This window comes from Triplophysa dalaica, chromosome 25 (assembly GCF_015846415.1).
Source record: "Triplophysa dalaica isolate WHDGS20190420 chromosome 25, ASM1584641v1, whole genome shotgun sequence".
NCBI lineage: Eukaryota > Metazoa > Chordata > Actinopteri > Cypriniformes > Nemacheilidae > Triplophysa > Triplophysa dalaica.
The window spans coordinates 12934946-12955878 of NC_079566.1; the positions used below are offsets into that span (position 1 = coordinate 12934946).

At 38.3% G+C, this 20933-nt stretch overlaps 1 protein-coding gene across 2 annotated transcripts in view; it reads left to right on the forward strand.

Annotated features, from left to right (window-relative positions):
* The window catches only part of LOC130415389 (glutamate receptor ionotropic, kainate 5), a 69848-nt gene that overhangs the window by 37667 nt on the left and 11248 nt on the right, over nt 1-20933 (forward strand). For both annotated transcript variants that reach the window (XM_056741054.1, XM_056741055.1), the window contains exons 4-17: nt 2256-2423; nt 3438-3596; nt 4620-4717; nt 6027-6192; nt 8313-8491; nt 8856-8909; nt 10951-11112; nt 11832-11984; nt 13326-13430; nt 13783-13890; nt 15917-16120; nt 19371-19484; nt 20017-20126; nt 20346-20519. In XM_056741054.1, the coding sequence (XP_056597032.1) occupies nt 2306-2423; nt 3438-3596; nt 4620-4717; nt 6027-6192; nt 8313-8491; nt 8856-8909; nt 10951-11112; nt 11832-11984; nt 13326-13430; nt 13783-13890; nt 15917-16120; nt 19371-19484; nt 20017-20126; nt 20346-20519 (1904 nt within the window). In that variant the 5' untranslated portion in view covers nt 2256-2305. The remainder of the gene's footprint in view (nt 1-2255; nt 2424-3437; nt 3597-4619; nt 4718-6026; nt 6193-8312; nt 8492-8855; nt 8910-10950; nt 11113-11831; nt 11985-13325; nt 13431-13782; nt 13891-15916; nt 16121-19370; nt 19485-20016; nt 20127-20345; nt 20520-20933) is intronic.

Genomic DNA, 20933 nt, shown 5'->3' on the forward strand with positions numbered 1-20933 from the left:
GGATATAGGCTTTGATCATTTTTAATCATTTTTTTAAAAGCTTGTGTAGAAAATCAATAGGTAGTATATTTCCGAACACTGGCCGCCACAAAAGTGGGCGGTCAACATTGAAAGATTGTCTTTAAAGGTTAACAGCATGCGAATTTCAGTGAATCACTCTTAGGATGTGTTAAATGAGGGTTATATATTGTTATAGGAGAGTAACAGCAAGCCTCGGTGGCTTCATCGATTAGACCCGCCTGTGGGTAATTGCATTGACTGTTAAACTCAATGCCGGTATAAGGGAAAGCTAACAGTTAAATAAGTGAAACAGGCGAGCTTGAGTTTCTGCCCATTCAGCAGCCTCTTCCATCACGCCATGTTTACTTGTGTGTATTTCTGCCTCTCCTCTCGCTATCTCCTTCTGTTTACTTTCATCTTTTCCCATACGCTATATCTGCCTTCCCTCCCGCTGTCTCGACCCGGCTGCGTTTCTTTTGTCCCCTACTTCTATTTTGATTCTTCGCCTTCATTTAAGTCCCATTCAGACTTCAATTTGAATGCGTTCAAAGGGCCTTATTGGCAGGAAAGATAAACATTTGGTTCGCGAAGCCATGGAAGGCCAATCGAAATCAAGCTGTTGACAAACTCAAACACGGGCAGCCCGGATTGACGGCGGGCTTTGTGGACGAGGCCCTTGATCTTCTCGCTTGACTCGTGGCTCTGTTTTGTGTCGCGCACACAAACACACACACTGTTGAAACGGGCTGGAGTCTTTTCAGGTCTATTATGCCGCATTCGTAAGGCAGTCAATTTCTCTCGCTCTCTGCTCTTTGTCTCCCGAAGCCATTTCAGAATCTGTTTCTTCTGGCTGCGGTTTATTCTGGCAGATATGGTTGCAATTGAGTGAAATGTTGTATATCACATCATGCAGTATACTGTATAGCGTTTCTATATAATTGCAGAGAAAATGTATTAAGGTGCTAATATAAAGCAAAGTGCGATGCCTTGAATATTTTGTTGGAACGCATTTGCGGCGTCTCAAATTATAGCAATGAGATGAAAAAGAGGTGCCTGTGCGCTTGCAGTATGTGTGTGGGTATATCTGTACTCTTCCCTTTCTTAATGTGTGCATAAGAACATATGCCTCTGTCTGTGTGTGTGTTTGTGAGCGACACTGAATAAAGCAAGCCACTTTATAATGTTTAAAAGTTGTACAATAAGCATTTTCGAACCAAAATGGACTAAGAGGAGCCCTTAATAGGTTAAGTGGATGATGCAACACATGGACAGGGTGGTTGTGGAAAACTGCCAAGTGAAACACAATTAAGGCCTGTGTTTGAAATGCATTACTTACTGCATGTTTCACGATATATACTGCATACGTGTCTCTTTTTAAAATAGTATGTGACACTGCATTATTCAGCGTTTCAAATATTGTACGCCATTCACCGTGTAATATTGCCGATGTGCAATGCGCCATGTGTTGTACGCGTATGTTATTAACGCAATAAATATATTTATTATTTATACTGCCTGTTCATAAACAGGACATTATTTCCCCACCCCTGCACAAAATTGAAATTGTTTTCTACATACGCTTCTTCCTCTTAAATGTATTGTTAGTGTTTTGATGTTGCATCGAATTGTATCATGCTTTGTGTGCGAACTGGACAGGCATATAAAGCTTGTTCTATTTATTAAAGAGTAGCATACAACATTGTTTTAAGTCTGGAATACACTATGAACAAAAAAAAAAACTAGGCACCACACACTCGCAGAATTTTTGAAAGTTTACAAAGAAAAACAGGGCATCACACACGGCGCGATCAAACCTGCAGACAAGGGCAACAAGCCCAGACTGAAAATCTGGGCAAAATCTGAGCAAAAGTCTTGTAGTGTGTTCAAGCCTTAAAGTGACTTCAATATGCTTTGTTTCAACAAGTGACTCCTGGATATCTTCTTTTAAATATGATTGCGGAAATTTACATTTCATTGTTTTGTAACAGTTATATTTTGTTCAACTGCATATGTCTATTGTGTATATTTAGCAGGTGTTGTAGATCCCCTTATATCTAAAGTGATAATTTACCCAAAAATGAAAATTATAGTATCATTCATTCACCGTCAAGTCATGTCAAACCTGTATGACTTTCTTTTTTTGGCAGATGTCCAGAACACGCACCTATTTTCACAGATCGTTTTCTTGTAAATTGTATAGGGACAGTAAAAGTGAGTAGAGTTGTTGATTGTGTACTTCCTCACCTGTCCCACAGGTGGCGGTGCAGGCAGCCAGACGACCTTTCTCCATGAGGAGCAGGGGAAGATGCCGGCTCTGCCAGCGCTGCTGCTGTCGATTCACCTCCTCTTCCTCCTCCAGTTACTGCTGACCATGGCCCCGTCCTCTCACAGCCAGACACCTGCTCTCTCAGCCGTCAGGATGGGTGAGATACAGCCGTCGGCTTCCTGTTCCCAAATAACCTCAGAATGTAGACTTTTCCTCACTTTGTGTCCTTTTCTACATTGCTGCCAGTGTTTTGGCTAAACGGGAGAGATTAATGCCATCTTTGATTGAATTAGTCGGCACTTGTTTTATTTTATATGTGGGCTTTGTTACATTTGCTCAATTCTTTCATCCAGTCTCTAGGAAAATAATAACACACACTCAATAAACTGCTGTTTTGAGGTATAAACTGTGACTTTTAGTAAAACGGTTCAGTGATTCAGGCCAGGTCACCAACCTGGCGGCAACGCATCAGATGACCTGCTTCCACCTCAGTTGTTCCAGTTTTATCAGAAACAGCTATCTCAACATAGACAAAGCTTTTTTATTGGAATGAGCAGATCTGACTGTGACTAAATAGCTGATTGCTGATTTAATATTTCAATGCTTTTTTAACACTGACCTCCTATTAATCTTTAATAAAAAAAAAACAGTTACACAAACAGTTTTAAAGAGATCTATTGAAATAGGTTTGGATTCCCTTCTTTCTGGTTAATTTCTAAAAAACTTAAGTGCAGTTCAGATAAAATTGAGAAATATTATCAGTATCAAACAGAAGGCTTTTTCAAAGTGACTTCCACTCGCTTCTCACTTCCCAGCATGTAAGTGATCGCTTCAAGCATCAGTGTGTCCTTCTTGATTCCTGCGAACAATAAAACATCATTTAGACTCTGGCAGGCCTCCAAACTCGCAATGAGTCAAACGGTTTGTTCGCGTTTGTTTCTCAACAATCAACTGAAGTTGAAAAACACCATTGCAAACTATGCTCAGTAGAACAGTCTAATCCATTAATATCACAACATGACGTTTGTTTCATTGTTCTGTTGAGGAACTTTATCTTTAAGTGAAACTTCAAACGTACGCATCAAACAGCTCCATCAAATGCCAGCGCAGAAACAAAGTACATTGCTACTGTAGTTTGTGACAGCATGTGATTTTTTATTCTCTCTCTCAGCCGCTATTTTAGATGATCAGTCGGCGTGTGGACGTGGAGAACGTTTGGCTTTGGCTCTGGCTCGAGAGAACATCAACAGTGTGATGGAGGCCCGAGCTCGTGTGGAGGTTGACATCTTTGAGTTACAGAGGGACTCTCAGTACGAGACTACAGACACAAGTGAGTCAGACACACAAAAAGGGAAGCTGTGTTACTTTACTGTACCTATTTGTGACCCGGTCTATGAAAACCAGGGTATAGTCTCAAAAATGTTAAAAGTGTGATTTCAAATGACTAACTTTATTATGATTTCAATTTTTGACATGGTCGTACTCAGACAGTACATTCTTTTTTCAAATAATCCTGCATTATGTTTGATTTCATGTAGAAAACAGTCAATCACAGAAAAGAATTAAAGGAGCAATGTGGAGACTTTAACGCCATCAAGCGGTGAGGTTGATAAATTGCAACCAACTGCTCACTCCACCCCTTCCTTTCGGAGCACTAATGTGGCTGACACAGATCAATGATGTCGTCGCATTTTTGCTTCTTTGACGAAGGAGATACCGTATTTACACATTTAAAGCAGTCTAACCGTTTAGAGCTACTTTAGGAACACGTGTATGTAGATCGAAATTGCTCAATCTACTGTAATTAAATCATAACGCTTCATTATGAAATGTCTTGATACACCTAGGAAGTATAATTAACACAAGCAACTTTAAGAGTTGTTACAGTTGTCGTATTTTCATGTGTATATAGGATCAAGGCTATAACGTATTCTCATGATGCTAAAAGCATTATATCTGTCACCCATGCCTGGCACCCTGCACATTTCAGTGCCACACAGTTTAAAAAGCAACAAAGAAAGAAATCTTTTCATCTAAATATACACACCGCTCTCTCCCTCCGTCTTTCTTTTGTGGAATTAGAGCAGCAATCTCCTGTAGGCAGAGCATAAATCTGTGTTGTGCTTATTGATGTAATTAATCAAAAGGAGCTTTGCATTGACTCCTAATTTGATATATCATCCAAGAACAGGACACAGAACTGGACGACTTCCAAGATGTTGGTTTTTTCGTGGCCCACCGCAGTGTCTGTGTGTCTCTATCTCCACTGTCCTTTACTCATTTAGTTGCTCTCTCTCTCTCTTTGCAACATTTTTTTTGTCTCTTTCTAATAAAGCATCTTTAACTCTCTCAGTGTGTCAGATTTTGCCAAAGGGAGTGGTCTCTGTGATCGGCCCCGCCTCCAGTCCAGCTTCTGGGTCCACAGTCAGTCATATATGTGGGGAAAAAGAGGTAAGAAACGAAAGAGCTGATGTCTGTGTGAGTATTTTTGAGAGGAGAGATTCACAATGTTCCTCGGCCGCAGGTTATTATTTCCTAAGTGCCTTTGCCATGCCTCTTGAAAAGTATTTCTCTCCCTGACCTAATTTTCTCTTTCCTATTCTTTTTCTTCTTTATGCTTTGTAATAAACTGATATATCAGCCGGACAATTAACTGGACATATTTTGCCATTGAGAACCCTTTTCCAACTTGATCAATGAGTAAAAACATCTAAAAACGCTGTATTATGTATGCCCGGGAGTCACTGATGCCACTTTTTGAAGAAACACTATGCACCAGAAATCCACATTTACATGTTTACATTTAGTTATTTTGCAGACGCTTAAATAACCAAATAAAAATTGACTTCAGGTTCACAGAATGCTTTGCATGAGGCTGTTCTTTTTTATTTGTCAGTTTTTTTCTAATTTTGGTTCCCAGAATGCTTTGCATGAGGCTGTTCTTTTCTATTTGTCAGTTTTTTTCTAATTTTGGTTCCCAGAATGCTTTGCATGAGGCTGTTCTTTTCTATTTGTCAGTTTTTTTCTAATTTTGGTTCCCAGAATGCTTTGCATGAGGCTGTTCTTTTCTATTTGTCAGTTTTTTTCTAATTTTGGTTCCCAGAATGCTTTGCATGAGGCTGTTCTTTCATAGTTTTTGTCTGTAAGGATAAAGACTTGTTAATGTTTAATGATCATTTATCCTTGAACAAACTGTTGTCAGTTAATTACGTAAATGAAAATCTACAGTTAGTTTCTATGTGTATATGTGTGTTAAGAATTTTGCATATGTAAATTACAAATGTGCACTTATTCACTTTGCTTGAGAAACATTGAGTAGCTTAAATATAGTCCTAGTCCTTAAATTCATGTTTTTGCTGTTTACACAGAAAAAGGATAATGGTATGCCATTTTCCCCCTAAATCCCACTGTTGTGTAAACGAACGGCAAAACGCATAAAAAGATTTCTGTGTTTAGTTGAAAATGTTGTTTTGCAAATGCATAGTATATACAGTATGGACCTCCCTTTGCCCAAGTGAATTGTTTGTAACCAACGCAAAAACTAAGCTGGAAGCACATGGTTTTCTGTAATGTCATTGGCACACCATTAAGATTTGTCCTCCAAATTTTCATGGATTAATTTTACTTACTTTATATATTGGCCATAGGCCACCCTGCTCTTTAAATATTGGCACTTCCTAAAAAAGGCCCATATGGGTTGATCACCCTGCTACTTTTACTGTATTTCATCCTACATCTCATTCCTGTCTGTTTCTCCCAGATCCCTCACATCAAGATTGGTCCTGAGGAAACTCCACGCTTGCCCTACCTGCGCTTTGCCTCGGTGACGCTGTATCCTAGCAACGAGGACTTGAGCTTGGCCATCGGTGCCATACTGCGTTCCTTTAGTTATCCAATGGCCAGCCTGATCTGTGCCAAAGCAGAGTGTAAGCCATGCAGCCACATCAACACATTACTACTATCGACTCGCTTGTCTTTTAATCCACCTTTATAGATCACACTGCATTGGTCTCTGTTGTGGGCACTCTTTACAGCGTGCGATTCAAATTATCTCTAGGCTAGCGGTCGATACTACAACGTTATTAACGCTGGCATTATTGCTTTGGCAAATTACATTTCTTTTAAGAGATTAAACGTCCTGGTGACTTGTGGATTCATTTTTGTGGGGGATTATTAGTATAATTACATTATATATCACAAGCTGTTGGATGCTGTAGTGATGTTCACATTCACCTCAACAACAAGTTTAAAGGGACATAGTTCACCCAAAAATTGAAGTTCTGTCATAATTTACTCGCCCTCAAGTTGTTCCAAATATGTATGCATTTCTTCCAATGAACGCAGAGAAAAATATTTGGAAGAATGCTTGTGTTTTTAAAAGCTATTTTTCCTACTATGGTAATCAATGGTGGTCTAGAACTGTTTGGTTACACGAATTCTTCGAAATGTATTTCTCTGTGTTGATCAGAACAAAGAAATTTATACAGTATATACTGATATAAACTGAGCGACATCACATCACAGGACTGTGTCAACAAGAAGCAATATTAATTATATTTGTTATACTTTGTTGACTCGGCTTAATGAGAAGCAGTTAGTGCACTAGAGTGAGACGTTTGATAGCGGCTACAGTGCTGACCGCAGATGATCTCTGGTGAGTTGCTGAAACGAGCAGCTCTTCATTTGATTGGTACGGTCTGGGAATGGTGCCACGGCTTTATGCACCACTGTTTACACATCTGGGTATCTTTATTTTCTCTATATTTGTTGCAGTCCTTGCTGGAGCTTAAGAGAATGGTTGCCTGTTTTGTGCATTTATTTTTATGCATACATTAGCATGCATTGGATTTACTCATCTACACGTTGGCTGTTATTAACATGGATGCGTGTGAGAAAGCACCAACAGCCGCTGCACTGTTTCAACGCTTTCCTTACTGTTATTTTTAGTCGTGCGTCTTGTTGAACGCACTCCAGAATCAATGAAGTCAACGTATGGATTTTGTGGTGGCTTAAAGCACAAATTTATGCACATACAGAATGAACTTTATTGGCTCTCAAACGCACTTAATTCAATAGCCAATGACTTTAATATGGAAGAGCCGTGGAGAACGTAAGGCAGGGTTTACAGTTATTGACATGAAAGTCGTTAAAAGATTTTAGATGGTTACATGACGTTACATTATTGTGTGACAGTAGGAATATATTTCCCCCATCTCAAACTTGATTAGACTAACTATGCACAGAAAAGTATTTAAATTAGCAATGCACCGTATATTTTTACGCTTGATGAGACAATCGCTCCCGTTCCGTATGCGTAATGAGATGCACGCGCAGCGTGACTGGATCCATATTGAGGTCAAGAAACAAATTCAGTTTACATGCACGGTGTGCACGCATAATGTGATTGTGAAATATACTTTAATATGATACAAATTTGCATTTACCCGTGCCCTAGGACCAATAGACCTCCTGGGTACCGGCTGATAAATACTTTAACAGTGTTTTAAACAGCATGTGTTCTCAAGCACATACTCTGGTATGACATATGCATTATTATACACACAGTGAGAGATGTAATATGTAGTGCAGATATGTGCTTAAAATAATTGAGTTATTGTCATGTTGTCTGAACATCATATTAGTGTGTGACTACACTTTTTTATCCAAACAAGATGTTAAAAATCATGGAGCGTATATATTGTTATTGTTGTAATTTTACACCAATTAAAAGAGATAATTGGTGCTCTAGGGATATACTTTGCAAATTACCAACCTTAAAGGGATAGTTTACGCAAATAAATTCATTCATCCTCATTTCCTTCAAAATCTGTATATGACTCTTTTTTTTGGTGGAACACATAAGATATTTTGATAAATGTCTTGGTGGTTTTGTGTCCGTACATTCTTCGAAATATCTTCTTTTGAGAAAGTCATACAGGTTCGAAATGACACGAGAGTGAGTAAATCTTGACAGAATTTTCATTTATGCAAGAGCTATACGCCTTTAACAAGGTCTGTGGTCTGTGTTCTTATCCCACACCCTTAGGCCTGCTGCGATTGGAGGAGCTGGTGCGTCACTTCCTCATCTCCCGGGAAACGCTCTCTGTGAGGATGCTTGATGAGAACTTGGACCCCACACCCCTGCTGAAAGAAATACGTGACGACAAAGTCGCCACGATTATCATTGACGCTAATGCATCAGTGTCTATTCTAATACTGAAGAAGGTACGTGATTCCCGGCTCATAAATCGCGATTAAGCACCTACTGATATTTCATCTTACTTTGTGTCTTAAAGGAAGACATTTTCAGCACATAAATGAAAAATACATCACATTGGAGTTACCTACACTAATATGCATAATCAGGTGAAAAATGAAAAAGTGCAGAAAATGCCGCCGGATATCTGGCATACGAGTAAAGAACTAACAGATAAAGGACAGATCATTGATTTTAGCAGCATATTATGTTTCTTAAGAAGTTAACAAATTGCTATCATTGCTAGGATAGTGTATATAGGGAAAGGGATATAAAGTACTAGACTTAGTTAATGTTATCCAACGTGTTTTTCCCTTTTCTTTCTCTCTCTAGGCCTCAGAATTGGGCATGACATCAGCCTTCTACAAGTACATCCTCACCACAATGGTAAACAATGTTTTTTTTTATTTTGACCAATGACCCGCTGCCGTTTCTCTTCTTTACTCAAGATTATCCAATAACAGTAGGCAGGGCCATTGACCAGTCGGCTCATTAGAGATGCTCAGAGCATCTGTGCCATTTATCATCATCATCATCATCATGGCTGAGGTGGATTATGTCCTTGTTTTGAGGTCACACATTTTGGCTCTCATACTTCTCCTTTGCGTAGGATTTAACTGTTACAACTGAAGTAGGTTAAAGCATTTGACCTTGAGTGGTGAGATAGGTTACGTGGTGGCGAACTGAATTAATCTTTTGTTTCTGTTGGAATTTCTTCTTGAAAATCACTATATAATCATAAACACACTTTATTGTATGGTTGGGAATCGAAAATCAATTCTCGAATTGGAATCGGAAAAAAATTGAATACATCAAATTGAATTTGTGTTCTCTTGTGATCCGCTGATATCTCAGTTAAGCCCTCAGGCAAATTAAATATAGTTTTACTAGTAATTCAGTGATTTGTTGTAAAGCACAGTAAACCACAATTTTTCCATATTTTCATCATAGTAAAAACTGTTTAACTGTGATATTTGTAGGTAAACTATGGTAATAGAAATTGTAATAGATTTTACAAAATATTGTTACTATGTGTATAAATACACAAAACAGTGATCAGTGTATAACAGCGCTCATTATGTACAGTTTATATATGATGTGCACTGTTATATATTTTTGGTTCATGTTTAATTGTGTTTATTGTGTTTAATTGTGTAAGTTAGCTGTATTATTATGGCTTAAATCAAAACAAACCAACTGCAGTTTCATTGATATTAATTGGAATGCCCAATAAAAAACATGATTTTTGAACTTAAACTCTTCGTATATACATTATACTGTAACAAAGGTTCAAAGTATGGAGAAGAAAGGAGGCGGGAACCGGCAAACATTTAAACAGATTTTAATTAAATAAAAACAACATAAATAAACAGCCAGCAGCCCCTCACGGACGCCTGCCGGCAACACAAACATAAATATAAACTTAACCATAAAAAACGAGCCAAATGTCATGGGAAAATCGCAGATCTGGCAACCCTTCCATTTCATTCATACAAAACCAAGTCCTGATATATAGAAAATGGCTCCATCGTCTTGTTTACATCTGTAGTCTTTGGTTTATATATGCATGTTGAATAATTGATTTTGGTTTTGTCAGTTTTACACTGTCTGCAACCTGACCGAGATCCATCTGAAGATTAAAGACACCTTTTATCATTAACAAAGCCTGTCAGAGAGAGCCTTGTCATCAGTTTATCTGTAAACTCTGTGTCAAGCATCTCGGGATGAATCAGAAGAAAATATCACAGCTGAGTGAGCCAAAGAAGGACCGTCCTGACCCGTCTGTTTTATGACAAGGTGGCTGGATGTCTTTCAGAGGTGGAGTTGAATCCTCCTCAGCTGCCATACAGAAGGAGATCGTTTGTGATAAATAATCTAGAAGTTGCTTTGATGTGCCACCAACTGACCATGATGGATCCATGAGCCCTCCTGCTGCTCCTACACATCTGGAAAAGGTCTTTGTGGACGGTGTCATGAAAGCATCATTGCATCCCTCTTGGGATTTGCCAGTGGGTAAAACAAGGATGAGGGCTGATTGATTTGGCACTCAAGGTGAAAGCTATGATACTCAAGGACGGCTCAACAGTGGCTTGTTTCCCAATGGGCACCACTTATGTTGAGTGGAATTCTGTCTGGACCGGATTTTGCCTTCAGTAAATGACTGTTCATTTATGGATTTGGATTTCCCCAAACCCACAGGGAGAAGTGCATATTAGTGTGTATTATTTCTGACGGCTCGGGCAAATGTAGATAGCCTATTTGAAAAACCTTAGTTTTTGAATGTGTTATCACATGTACCCAAACGGCAAAAGTAAAGTGATTTTGAATGTAGCTGATCTAAAGCGTGTTATAGTATTACATTATCTCAGCATTTAGTTGGTAAATTGTCATCCATCATCTGATTACGCTCTTTCTCTCCCTCTCTCAGGATTTCCCTCTGTTAAGGTTGGATGATGTGGTCAATGATCAGACAAATATCATTGGCTTCTCCATGTTGAACATCAGTCATCCTTTCTACTTAGAGTTCATCAGGAGTCTGAACCTGTCATGGAGAGAAGGCTGTGATCTCAGCCCTTACCCCGGACCAGCGGTAAGCATTTATTAGCCCTCATGTCAATCAAAATCTGTATTTGTGTCTTTCTTTTGTGAAACACAAAAGAAGATATTTTGAGAAAAGTCTCAGTGGTCTTGTGTTCATTCAATGGAAGTCAATGGGGGCCTGTTTTTTTTTGGTTACCAACGTTCTTCAGAATATCTTCTTTTGTGTTCTGCCAAAGAAAAAAACGTACAGGTTTAAAATAACAAGAGAATGAGTTTATAACAATCTTTTACTTTTTCATCGATTTGTGGGTCCTGGGATAAACGTATGACTTTTCCAGTTGAGCTCCAAGAGCACAAAATCTCATTTGGTAGATCAAAAGCACAGTGTTTTTAAGATATTACCGTACGCATTTTTGATAGCGAGTCCATAATCTGACTGACGTTTCACTGTATTATTTAAATCAGATCTCCGCTGTGGTTTGCTGCAGTCTGTAGTACTTTAAATTGATGAAATAAGGAGATCCAAATGTCATCCATAAAGTTTTAAAAGTGCGTCTAAATACTTCATGATGTGAGCTTTGACGCATTTGATATCATACAGACGTTAAGTTCTCTGTTAGACGTTCCACAGGAAGACAGCAGCTCCGAGGCCCAAACTGGCTTGAAGAATCCGTGTCTCCCTAACGACCTCACTTCCTGTCTTTCTCCTTTTCTGCTTGCCTTTATTCTCTTATTTTCTCCACATTTCCACCATCTTATCTCCTGCAGTTGTCGTCGGCGCTGATGTTCGACGCAGTTCACGTGGTGGTCGGCGCGGTACGAGAGCTGAACCGCAGTCAGGAGATTGGCGTGAAACCTCTCAGCTGCACCTCCTCGCTCATCTGGCAGCACGGCACCAGTTTAATGAACTACCTGCGCATGGTACGTGTCGCCATGGCTACCTGCCATTTTCTGACTGCTGGGTTTAATGGCTTCAGTATTTATGGAGGTGCATGGGTGTGCGTTTGATGTTTGTGTTGTGTTAAAGCTCAATCATCGGTGTCGTCATTGTGGTTTTTATGTTGATGTATTTCTGTCCGCCGCTTCTTACTGGCTCATAGAGACTCACTAAAGCCAGCCTGGCATGAAAACGGACCTATATTACTTCTGTGAACATATGTTGTTGGCTTTATTGTGCATGACTCATTGGTCCAAAAAATCTCTTTGTCAAAGTGTAATAACTTGCCTGAACTCTAAAACTGACCTTCCTTCTTGCCAAGGATCTCGGAAAGTAGCCTATATCACAACACTCAACAGCATTATACTTCAAAATATTATTTGTTTTTTAAATAAATGCATACTTGTTGCAAGCCATTTAAAGCCCTGCTACTATCCGGTGTTTTTGGTCTTTTCTGTGATGTTATGCGTAGTCACTGTACTTTACAACTGACATTAATATTTATAGTGCCGTTTCAGACCAATTATAACTGTGCCCTTAACACCAGATGCTCGTTGTTTATTACCACCTGTCCAAAGGTTTGGTTGTTTTTTATGATTCTTATGCATCTAATATAAATTTTAATGTCCTAGACAGTGTTTGTGCAGTCCAGGCCCAAGCGTGGTCTCCACTGCTTTGACTTTCACTCTCTGTCCCTCCATCTCTGTGTTTCGCAGTTTGCTTCATCCATCCATCTTTTATGAGCATCTCCACACCTCTCATCTCAATTCTCGGTTTGTCTCGACCTTCTTTCTTGCTGGAATTGTACATCTATGCTATGTTGCCCTGACATCATTGTTACCAAAGTTAAAAGCATAGTTTACCCAAAAATGAAAATTCTTCATCATTTATTCACCCTTGTATCATTGCTACAAACCTGTATGACGTTCTTTTTACGCAAATCACAAAAAAGATATTATAAGAATGTACCAAAGTACCAGCAATGACAGTACACATTGACTTCTATTTTATAGACACAACAATGCAAATCTATGGGAACTACCATTTTTCAAAATATCTTATTTTGTGCTCTGCAAAAGAGAGAAAGTACGGCATTGAAATGACAAGAGCGTAAGGATGACAGAATTTTAATTTTTGGGTGAACTCTTGCCTTGAAGTTGAAGTCTTGTATTTTTTTTCGATGTTAAGCATACCGTTACCAACTTCTTTTCTGTGCTTTATTTCAAATTGAATCTTAGAATTTGGGCATATCGAAGAGCTTGTTTTTTTTAAAACAGCCAGATGCATACGATCTATATTCATCTTTGTTGTTTCTTTGTTTTTAGGTAGAATATGACGGCCTGACGGGTCGCATCGAGTTCAACAGCAAAGGCCAGCGCACCAACTACACCCTGCGTATTCTTGAAAAATTTAAGGGGGGTCACAAAGAGGTAAAGCGCACACAAACACGCTGTATGATTTTATCCGGAAGCATCGGAGCAGTTGTGAGGTCTAATGAACGGGTGGTAGCCGGAGTAATCACCACTTCACTCCTCTAGTATTGATCATAGTATTGATCTCTCGCCTCATGCTCTTTTATCGCTCCTTCATCCCCTCCATTCATTCACTGGTCTCGTTTATTTCTTCGTTATCCCCACGTGAGATCAAACACGCTTTTAAATGGGTCACAAATTAGATTTAAGTCAAGTTATTTTTATGGCTTAGACATAGACATGGTCATGTGAATAATGAATATTGATAGATGTTAACAAGAAACTATTCTTTGTTTTTTATCTCATGCAGATTGGTGTCTGGTACTCTAATAACACACTGGCTATGAACTCCACATCTTTAGACCTCAACACATCTGAAACTTTAGCCAACAAGACGCTTATCGTCACCACGATACTGGTAAGACCTTCTCCAGATATGATGGCTTTGTGGCTTTGGCGTTTGAGGATTTCAAACCAGATTTACAGCATTATTGTTGTGAATTACAGGGATATTGGACTCGCTACAAGCTTTGCAGATTCAAATGTCACAAACAAGTGCATTCGAAACGAAAACAAAGTCCAATGGTTTTAAAGATTACATTTCTAAAGCCTCAAAAACCCACTGAAGGAAAACCGCAACACTTGTTTAAAGCAGTTTCATTCACACACATCTGGGAAAAACTATTTTCCATGACGTGTGGTGTATGGGGGTACTTAAAGGATCAGGGAAACAATGCAATGGAAATTCTCTCATATTTACTCACTCTTATGTCATTCCAGATGTATATGACTTCTTTGCCTTAAGTTGAACACAAATGATTTTAAGAAATATAAACATCCATCACTTACACCGTGTCTACAACGGACGTCACACGATATATGAGTTTGTTATGTTGCGTCTGTAACAGTCGGTAGCTGTAGCCAAAGACCACAAGGAGTAATTCTACAGATAATCTTTAATGAACAATCCACGAGCAAACAACGTAGCGACATCTATCTATACATTACATTTAAGACACGACAAGGGTACAGGCAGAATATTTAAAGAGTCCTGATAATGAGGCTGATGACTGGCATGTCGGGTCATGGTTGAGGAGGGACTGGTGCGGGAGCGTGGAAGATCATTGGAAGTCCTTGGGGAAAACACAGGGAGTAACGGAGGGAAACCGTGACAGCGTCTTCCCTGTCGCATCCGGTGTAGACAAGATGTTGTACATGTATAGATCCCAAAATATTGAAGCTCCCAAAATAATGTATTAAAATAATTGTGAAAAATATGTAAATAAATGTGTTCTGAAGTTAAACGATATGCTGTAAATTGTAATCAAAGCAGGCAGATGTGTTAGACCATCACCATTTTGAGACCTACTGTATATTGTACACAGTATGTAAATAATAAAGTGCTTGAAATAAAAAAAAAAAAAACTTTGTGTTCAGATGAAGAAAGGAAGTCCATATAGAGCCGTGGAAAAAATTAAGAGACTAATTAAAAATTATAATTATTTTTTTAGAATTTACTACTTTATAGTGTTTGGTTAAAATGATAATTTTGTTTCATTCCGTAGAACTAGCCTTCTAACAATAATTCATGTTTAACAGAAAATAAAGGATTGTTTACAAAGCTCATCGCTCTGAAAAGCGAGGTGTGCTATGATTGGCCTGTTAACCAGTGTGTAGTGATTGGTCAAATACTGCAAGCATGTGAAGGAAATGTAACATCTCTTACCATATTTGGAACATCAGGTTTCAAAGCAATTATGCTGACAGGTACGCCCACCTTACTTGCGTATACATTTGGGCGGTCTTAGTCAACTTCAGTGCATCTTTTCAACCGAAACTTACATTTTCAATTTTCGTTTGTAATACGTAAACAACTTATAGCACAACAAAGACACAGAAAAACACATATTCGAGCCATAGGACCCCTTTTAGCAATACAACAATAATATTTCTACATGTATTTAGGAAATGTTTAACACTCCCTTTTTCATTTGATAACCTGGATTTATATCAGTTTTCTTCTTTCACATTAGTGTTGAAGGGCTTTTTTGTCATTCCTGAGGTTTGATTTTGTCGAAATTCAACAGACACTGGACAGGAATGGACACAATACATCTAGAAATGCTGATTAAATGAAAATTTTGAATGGTCTCTTATTTTTTTCCGCAGCTGAATATGCCATTTCACAGTACGGGTAATATATTAAGAAATACAGTATTTGCTGGAATTCCAACCATGGCGACTTAGCCAGATACTTTCACATGTCAAGGCCGAGAATGGCTCATTTCGGTGGATTTTACTGCCGTCTCATTGCTGAGCACCAATCAAAATGCCACTTTCATTGTATGGGCATCGACTTTCATTGAGTTTACGGCACTTCCACCATACGGAAATGGCTAGCGGAATATCACAGCGGTAAATGTTACCTCCATCCTGTTTTATAGGAAAATCCATACATGATGCGCAGGGCAAAGTACCAGGAATTCCAGGGAAACGATCAGTACGAGGGATTCTGTGTGGATATGCTGCGGGAGCTGTCGGATATTTTGAAGTTCTCTTACCGGATCAAGTTAGTGGATGACGGGCTGTATGGAGCTCCAGAACCGAACGGGTCGTGGACCGGCATGGTGGGAGAACTCATCAACCGGGTATGGCTATGCTCTCACCTGTTTCCCTGAACACATCTTTCTTGTTTTCCAACATAAAAATACCTCGCTCTCATCTTTCGATGCTTTCTAAAAAAATTCACAGTAAATGGGAAGCAATTGTTGTGCCAAGCGGTACAGGTTATTATGCAAACTGCAGGTTGTTTTCCGTTTCCCAAGCAACAAAACAACTCCATTATTATAGAATGTGAATTTATTATGTGTGTTTATTTCCCTACAAATAATTCAGAATGTGATTTGTGTTTTGTATACAAGCAATTTCTCCGAACTCAAAGCCCATTTCTCCGGCACTCTCTCTATGAATATGTCCTTTTATTCAGTTTTGAATGAGCCGCTCGAATGTTTTTATGTAGATTGTTGTTTTCACAATCCGATGTTTCCATTAAACCAGGAGATATTAGCACAGATCACACTAATGCTAAAAATAATCACGACGGTAATGAGAACCGTAATGACGTACTATTAACCTTAGTGTGGGCAGGTCTCATCAAAGCTCTTTCAGATACGACAACACACACATACAGATACCATTCTACCTCAAATTATTTTGCGGCACTATACCATTACTGCTGTTATAGTCAGTGTACAGTTGGCAAACATGTTGTGTTGCGTGCATGCTGTAAGAACCCATACTTGCCCACTTTCTCCTCCGTGAACACACACACATTTCTCATGTCTGACACATTGATGACACCCTTTTAAAGTGGTTTACGAAACTCCTTCTGAATAATGAATTAAGCAGCAATTAAACAGATCTAGAGATGTCTGGGGTGTACTTGGGTTTTTTACACAATAAACTGCTTCTGATTAGCCCTTCTCAGGGTTGCCAGTTTCGACAGTATTAAAAAAGATACTTATTTGTGTTTTTTTAGGGGAATAAGGGACTCTTTGCTTTTAATAATTTAAAAATTTTAAAGTAGTGGATTTGAACCTTTTTGAGGTCCATTTGAAGGCTCCTCCATTGATAATTCCTTCCCGATAATATGTTCCAAAGTTTGACAGAAGGATGTTAATTAAACGAAAAACAAAAAATGCTACATTGTTTATAGTTGTATTTTTGTATAAAAAAAGATCAGCTGTTTGACTGAATTGAATGCTTTCCCGTTGCACTTAAGATGCATGATTACTGACTTTTCATTGCGTCTGCTATAAAAATGAATTAAATTTAATGCCATACTGAAGTTTCACACGCCATTACACACATACTGTATCAATTAGGTTCAACCAAAGCAAATCGTAACGCTAGAGACTTACATTTACATTTATGCATCTGGCAGACGCTTTTATTCAAAGCCGCTTATACGGTTCATTCAAGTTATCAGGCCATGCTTTTGCAGAGAATCGAAGCTTTGTATGAAAATACTAGTAATAGTGGAGGCTTTAAGAAGAACAAAAATAATGTCACCCAAAGATTCATTCCTCTCTTTCTATTTCCTCAGGAACTTTTACTCTCTTTTTTTCTTCCTCCCTTCATATTTCATTAGATATCACTGGTCTCTCAAGGGCACAATATTCCGCGTGTCCTTGCTGGAAGTCTCGTCTTCACTATCTCTCTGTTTTTACCCGTTCCCCATCGACCCTTCCCACAAGTGTTTGTTTCTTCATTCGAGGACAGTTGCTTTATCTTTTCCTGTCTCTTTTCCGTTTTTCTAGGGCTATATTCCGCTCTTTAGCCTCTCCTTCCATGTAATAAATAAATCTCTTTCCTTTACCCAAGGACTCTCATATCAAATTCTTCCATCAACTCCCTCCCTCCTCAACGGCACCTACATTTCTTTTCACAATTCCGTTCACTTATCCATCCATCTTCCGGCCTTGACTCTTCCACTTTCTTCTTTGCTAGTTTTTCACAATGTTCCTTTTATTTCCCGCACCTCGCCGTCATTAAAAACAGCAGACAATGTCGGATGATTTTCTCCGCAAGTGCTTCTTGAAATCAAGGTTGACGTTTAGCGCAACAATACCCGAGTGCAAACAACATGACGTGGACGTGCTTTGTTCCAGCTGAGTGTTTTTAAACCGATGACTAACGCAGCGGTGTGCTAATGAGTACTTGGCAACCATCACTAAATTAACAACACAACAGAGGCATTTTGTAGTTAGTAGCTGTCAATACGACTCCCCGCAGCATCGTGTTGTCATAGAAACGCAGCAGCATATACTGTATTGTACCAGACCTGCAATCATTTGTTTGTGGTTATTGTCATGCACTTTATGTTAGATTAAAGGGATAGTTCACCCAAAAATTATAATTCTGCTATCATTTATTCACTCTCGAGTCATTCGAAACCGCATGTATGACTCTTTCAAATGTGGAACAGAAAAGATAATTTTGAGAAATTTGTGACCATACAATGGAAGTCAATGGGGGTCAATGTTGTTTGGCCATCAACATTCTTAAGAATACCTTTTGTGTTCTGAAGAAGAAAGAAAGTTATGCAGGTTCGAAACGACACAAATTAAAGTAAATAATGAAAGAATTTTAATTAAAAGAAGTCTCTTTTTTTCATGTAAAGCTGCTTGGAAACATGGAAGCATTTCATAAAGCCTTTATAATTAAACTTAAATTCAATTGATTTAAATTAATTAAGTATATAAAGTGTTTGAAGGAGTTCTTTTTTTGTCTGTAACAACAACATAAGGGATGAACTTGTAAGCAATGAAATACTTTTTTAATGTTATCCCATGAAACTAATAAACAGTAGTAAATAGAAAGCAGTACATGAAATATAACAGTTCTTTTGAAACCTTCCGTTGTAAAATTTACATAATAAAAGTATCGTACAGTACAAGACTATAGTAATACTACTGTTAAAAATGTTGCTGTAGTTATGCAGCTAGTTGCCAGTAACTTACTGTTTATATTCATCTCATTTATTGGGAACAGTTTGTTCAAAGATAAATAAACATTCAACATTAACAAGTCATCCCAGAATGCTTTGCACAAGGCTGTTATTTGAGAGTTATTTTTCTGTAAAGATAAAGACTTGTTAATGTTTAATGTTAATTTATCTTTGAACAAACTGTTTCCAGGAAATAACATGAATGTAAATCTAAAGTAAGTTACTTGCAAACTGCAGCCAGTAATGCTGTTTTTTATACAGACATTACTTACAGTGTAACAAATACCAAAGTATAAACATTTTTTTATGTGAGTTCACCTACATGAGTTTAGTATTTTACCTTTAAGCGATATCGTAAACTATTCCTTATTCTCTCTCTCTCTTTGCAGAAAGCAGATCTGGCAGTCGCGGGATTTACCATTACGTCTGAGAGGGAGAAAGTCATCGATTTCTCTAAACCTTTCATGAACCTGGGCATCAGTATCCTGTACCGCGTTCACATAGTAAGACACCTCTCATACTGTATTGCATAAGACATGTGCTTTAATATCTGAAAAAAATCATTTAGCTACTCGCTTAAAGTTGCATTTAATATAAGGAGGACCTCAGTATATTGTTCTTGAGTAAATCTCATAAACCTACTCAAGAACATATTGAACCCTTGAATCTAAGACAAAAAATAAACGTGTTTATTGAAGAATATTTAAGTCTATTTTAGCAACCACGTTGCTTTACTCTTCGAAAATATTCAATACGGGTCCCACAAACCCAAAAAACACCACAGGTTTAATCCAATAGAAACAATTGTATATAATTTACATTTTGTGTGTGTATTATGCCTTTAATTGATCTGATTTTATATCTGTAATCTGATTTGCCGTCACTGTCATTTTCAGCATTACAGCATGGCTTTGTCCATTTCAAAAGCAAACTTTTACCAACTTGTGCACTCTGTTTATAAGGCTTCAACGAAGCAAGTGTATGAGGAAAAGCTCTCAAGCGTTTGTTTGTTTTTATTGTGTGTGCTTTCCGCAGGGCAGGAAGCCAGGTTATTTCTCCTTCTTGGATCCCTTTTCGCCAGCAGTCTGGCTCTTTATGCTTTTAGCCTATCTGGCTGTTAGCTGTATACTTTTCCTGGCAGCCAGGTACCACACTGTCACTCAATACACACATATCTATTATAGATATCATTATATTCTCGCTGTGACTATAATAAACATTATGTGAGCTTTCTAAAAATTGATGCTTGAGCTTCATTCGACTTCTGATTTTCCTCATCCTAAGTTTTATTATACGGAGCTTGACGATATTAATATTTCACGAAGCAGGTAAACGTTTCTCTCTGTCTCTCTTACACACATCAGGCTGAGTCCATATGAGTGGTACAACCCCTTCCCGTGTTGGCGGGACCGCAGGGATCTTCTGGAGAACCAGTACACGCTGGGGAACAGCCTGTGGTTTCCTATTGGTGGTTTCATGCAGCAGGGCTCAGAGATCATGCCCCGGGCCCTGTCCACACGCTGCGTCAGTGGAGTTTGGTAAGTGTGGGGATGTCTTTGAATAATACGATGCGGTTTATAATGTTGAAACTACAAAAGGGTAAAGATGTAAAGCAGAGGTACTTTTCAGATAAGGTTTCAACTTTAATAAATAAGAGATCGCAAGTCATCTACTCAACTCTACAAAAATCACATCAATACTGCGATAAAATTGAAGGCGTGTTGTTTTCTTGAATTATTTTATTGGCTTTATTGATTTTTTTACTTTCATAACTGATGTAACCAGGGTTTGATAAGAGAATAATATCACATGAATACTCCCGTCTGCGTTTGTGCTGTGTTTACAGTTGAAGTCAAACGTTTACATCACCTTTCATTTTTCTGAAGATCATTGGACAGTTTAATGACTCGACAAACAAGAAACCCTTAAGCAACTATGACAAAACATAAAAA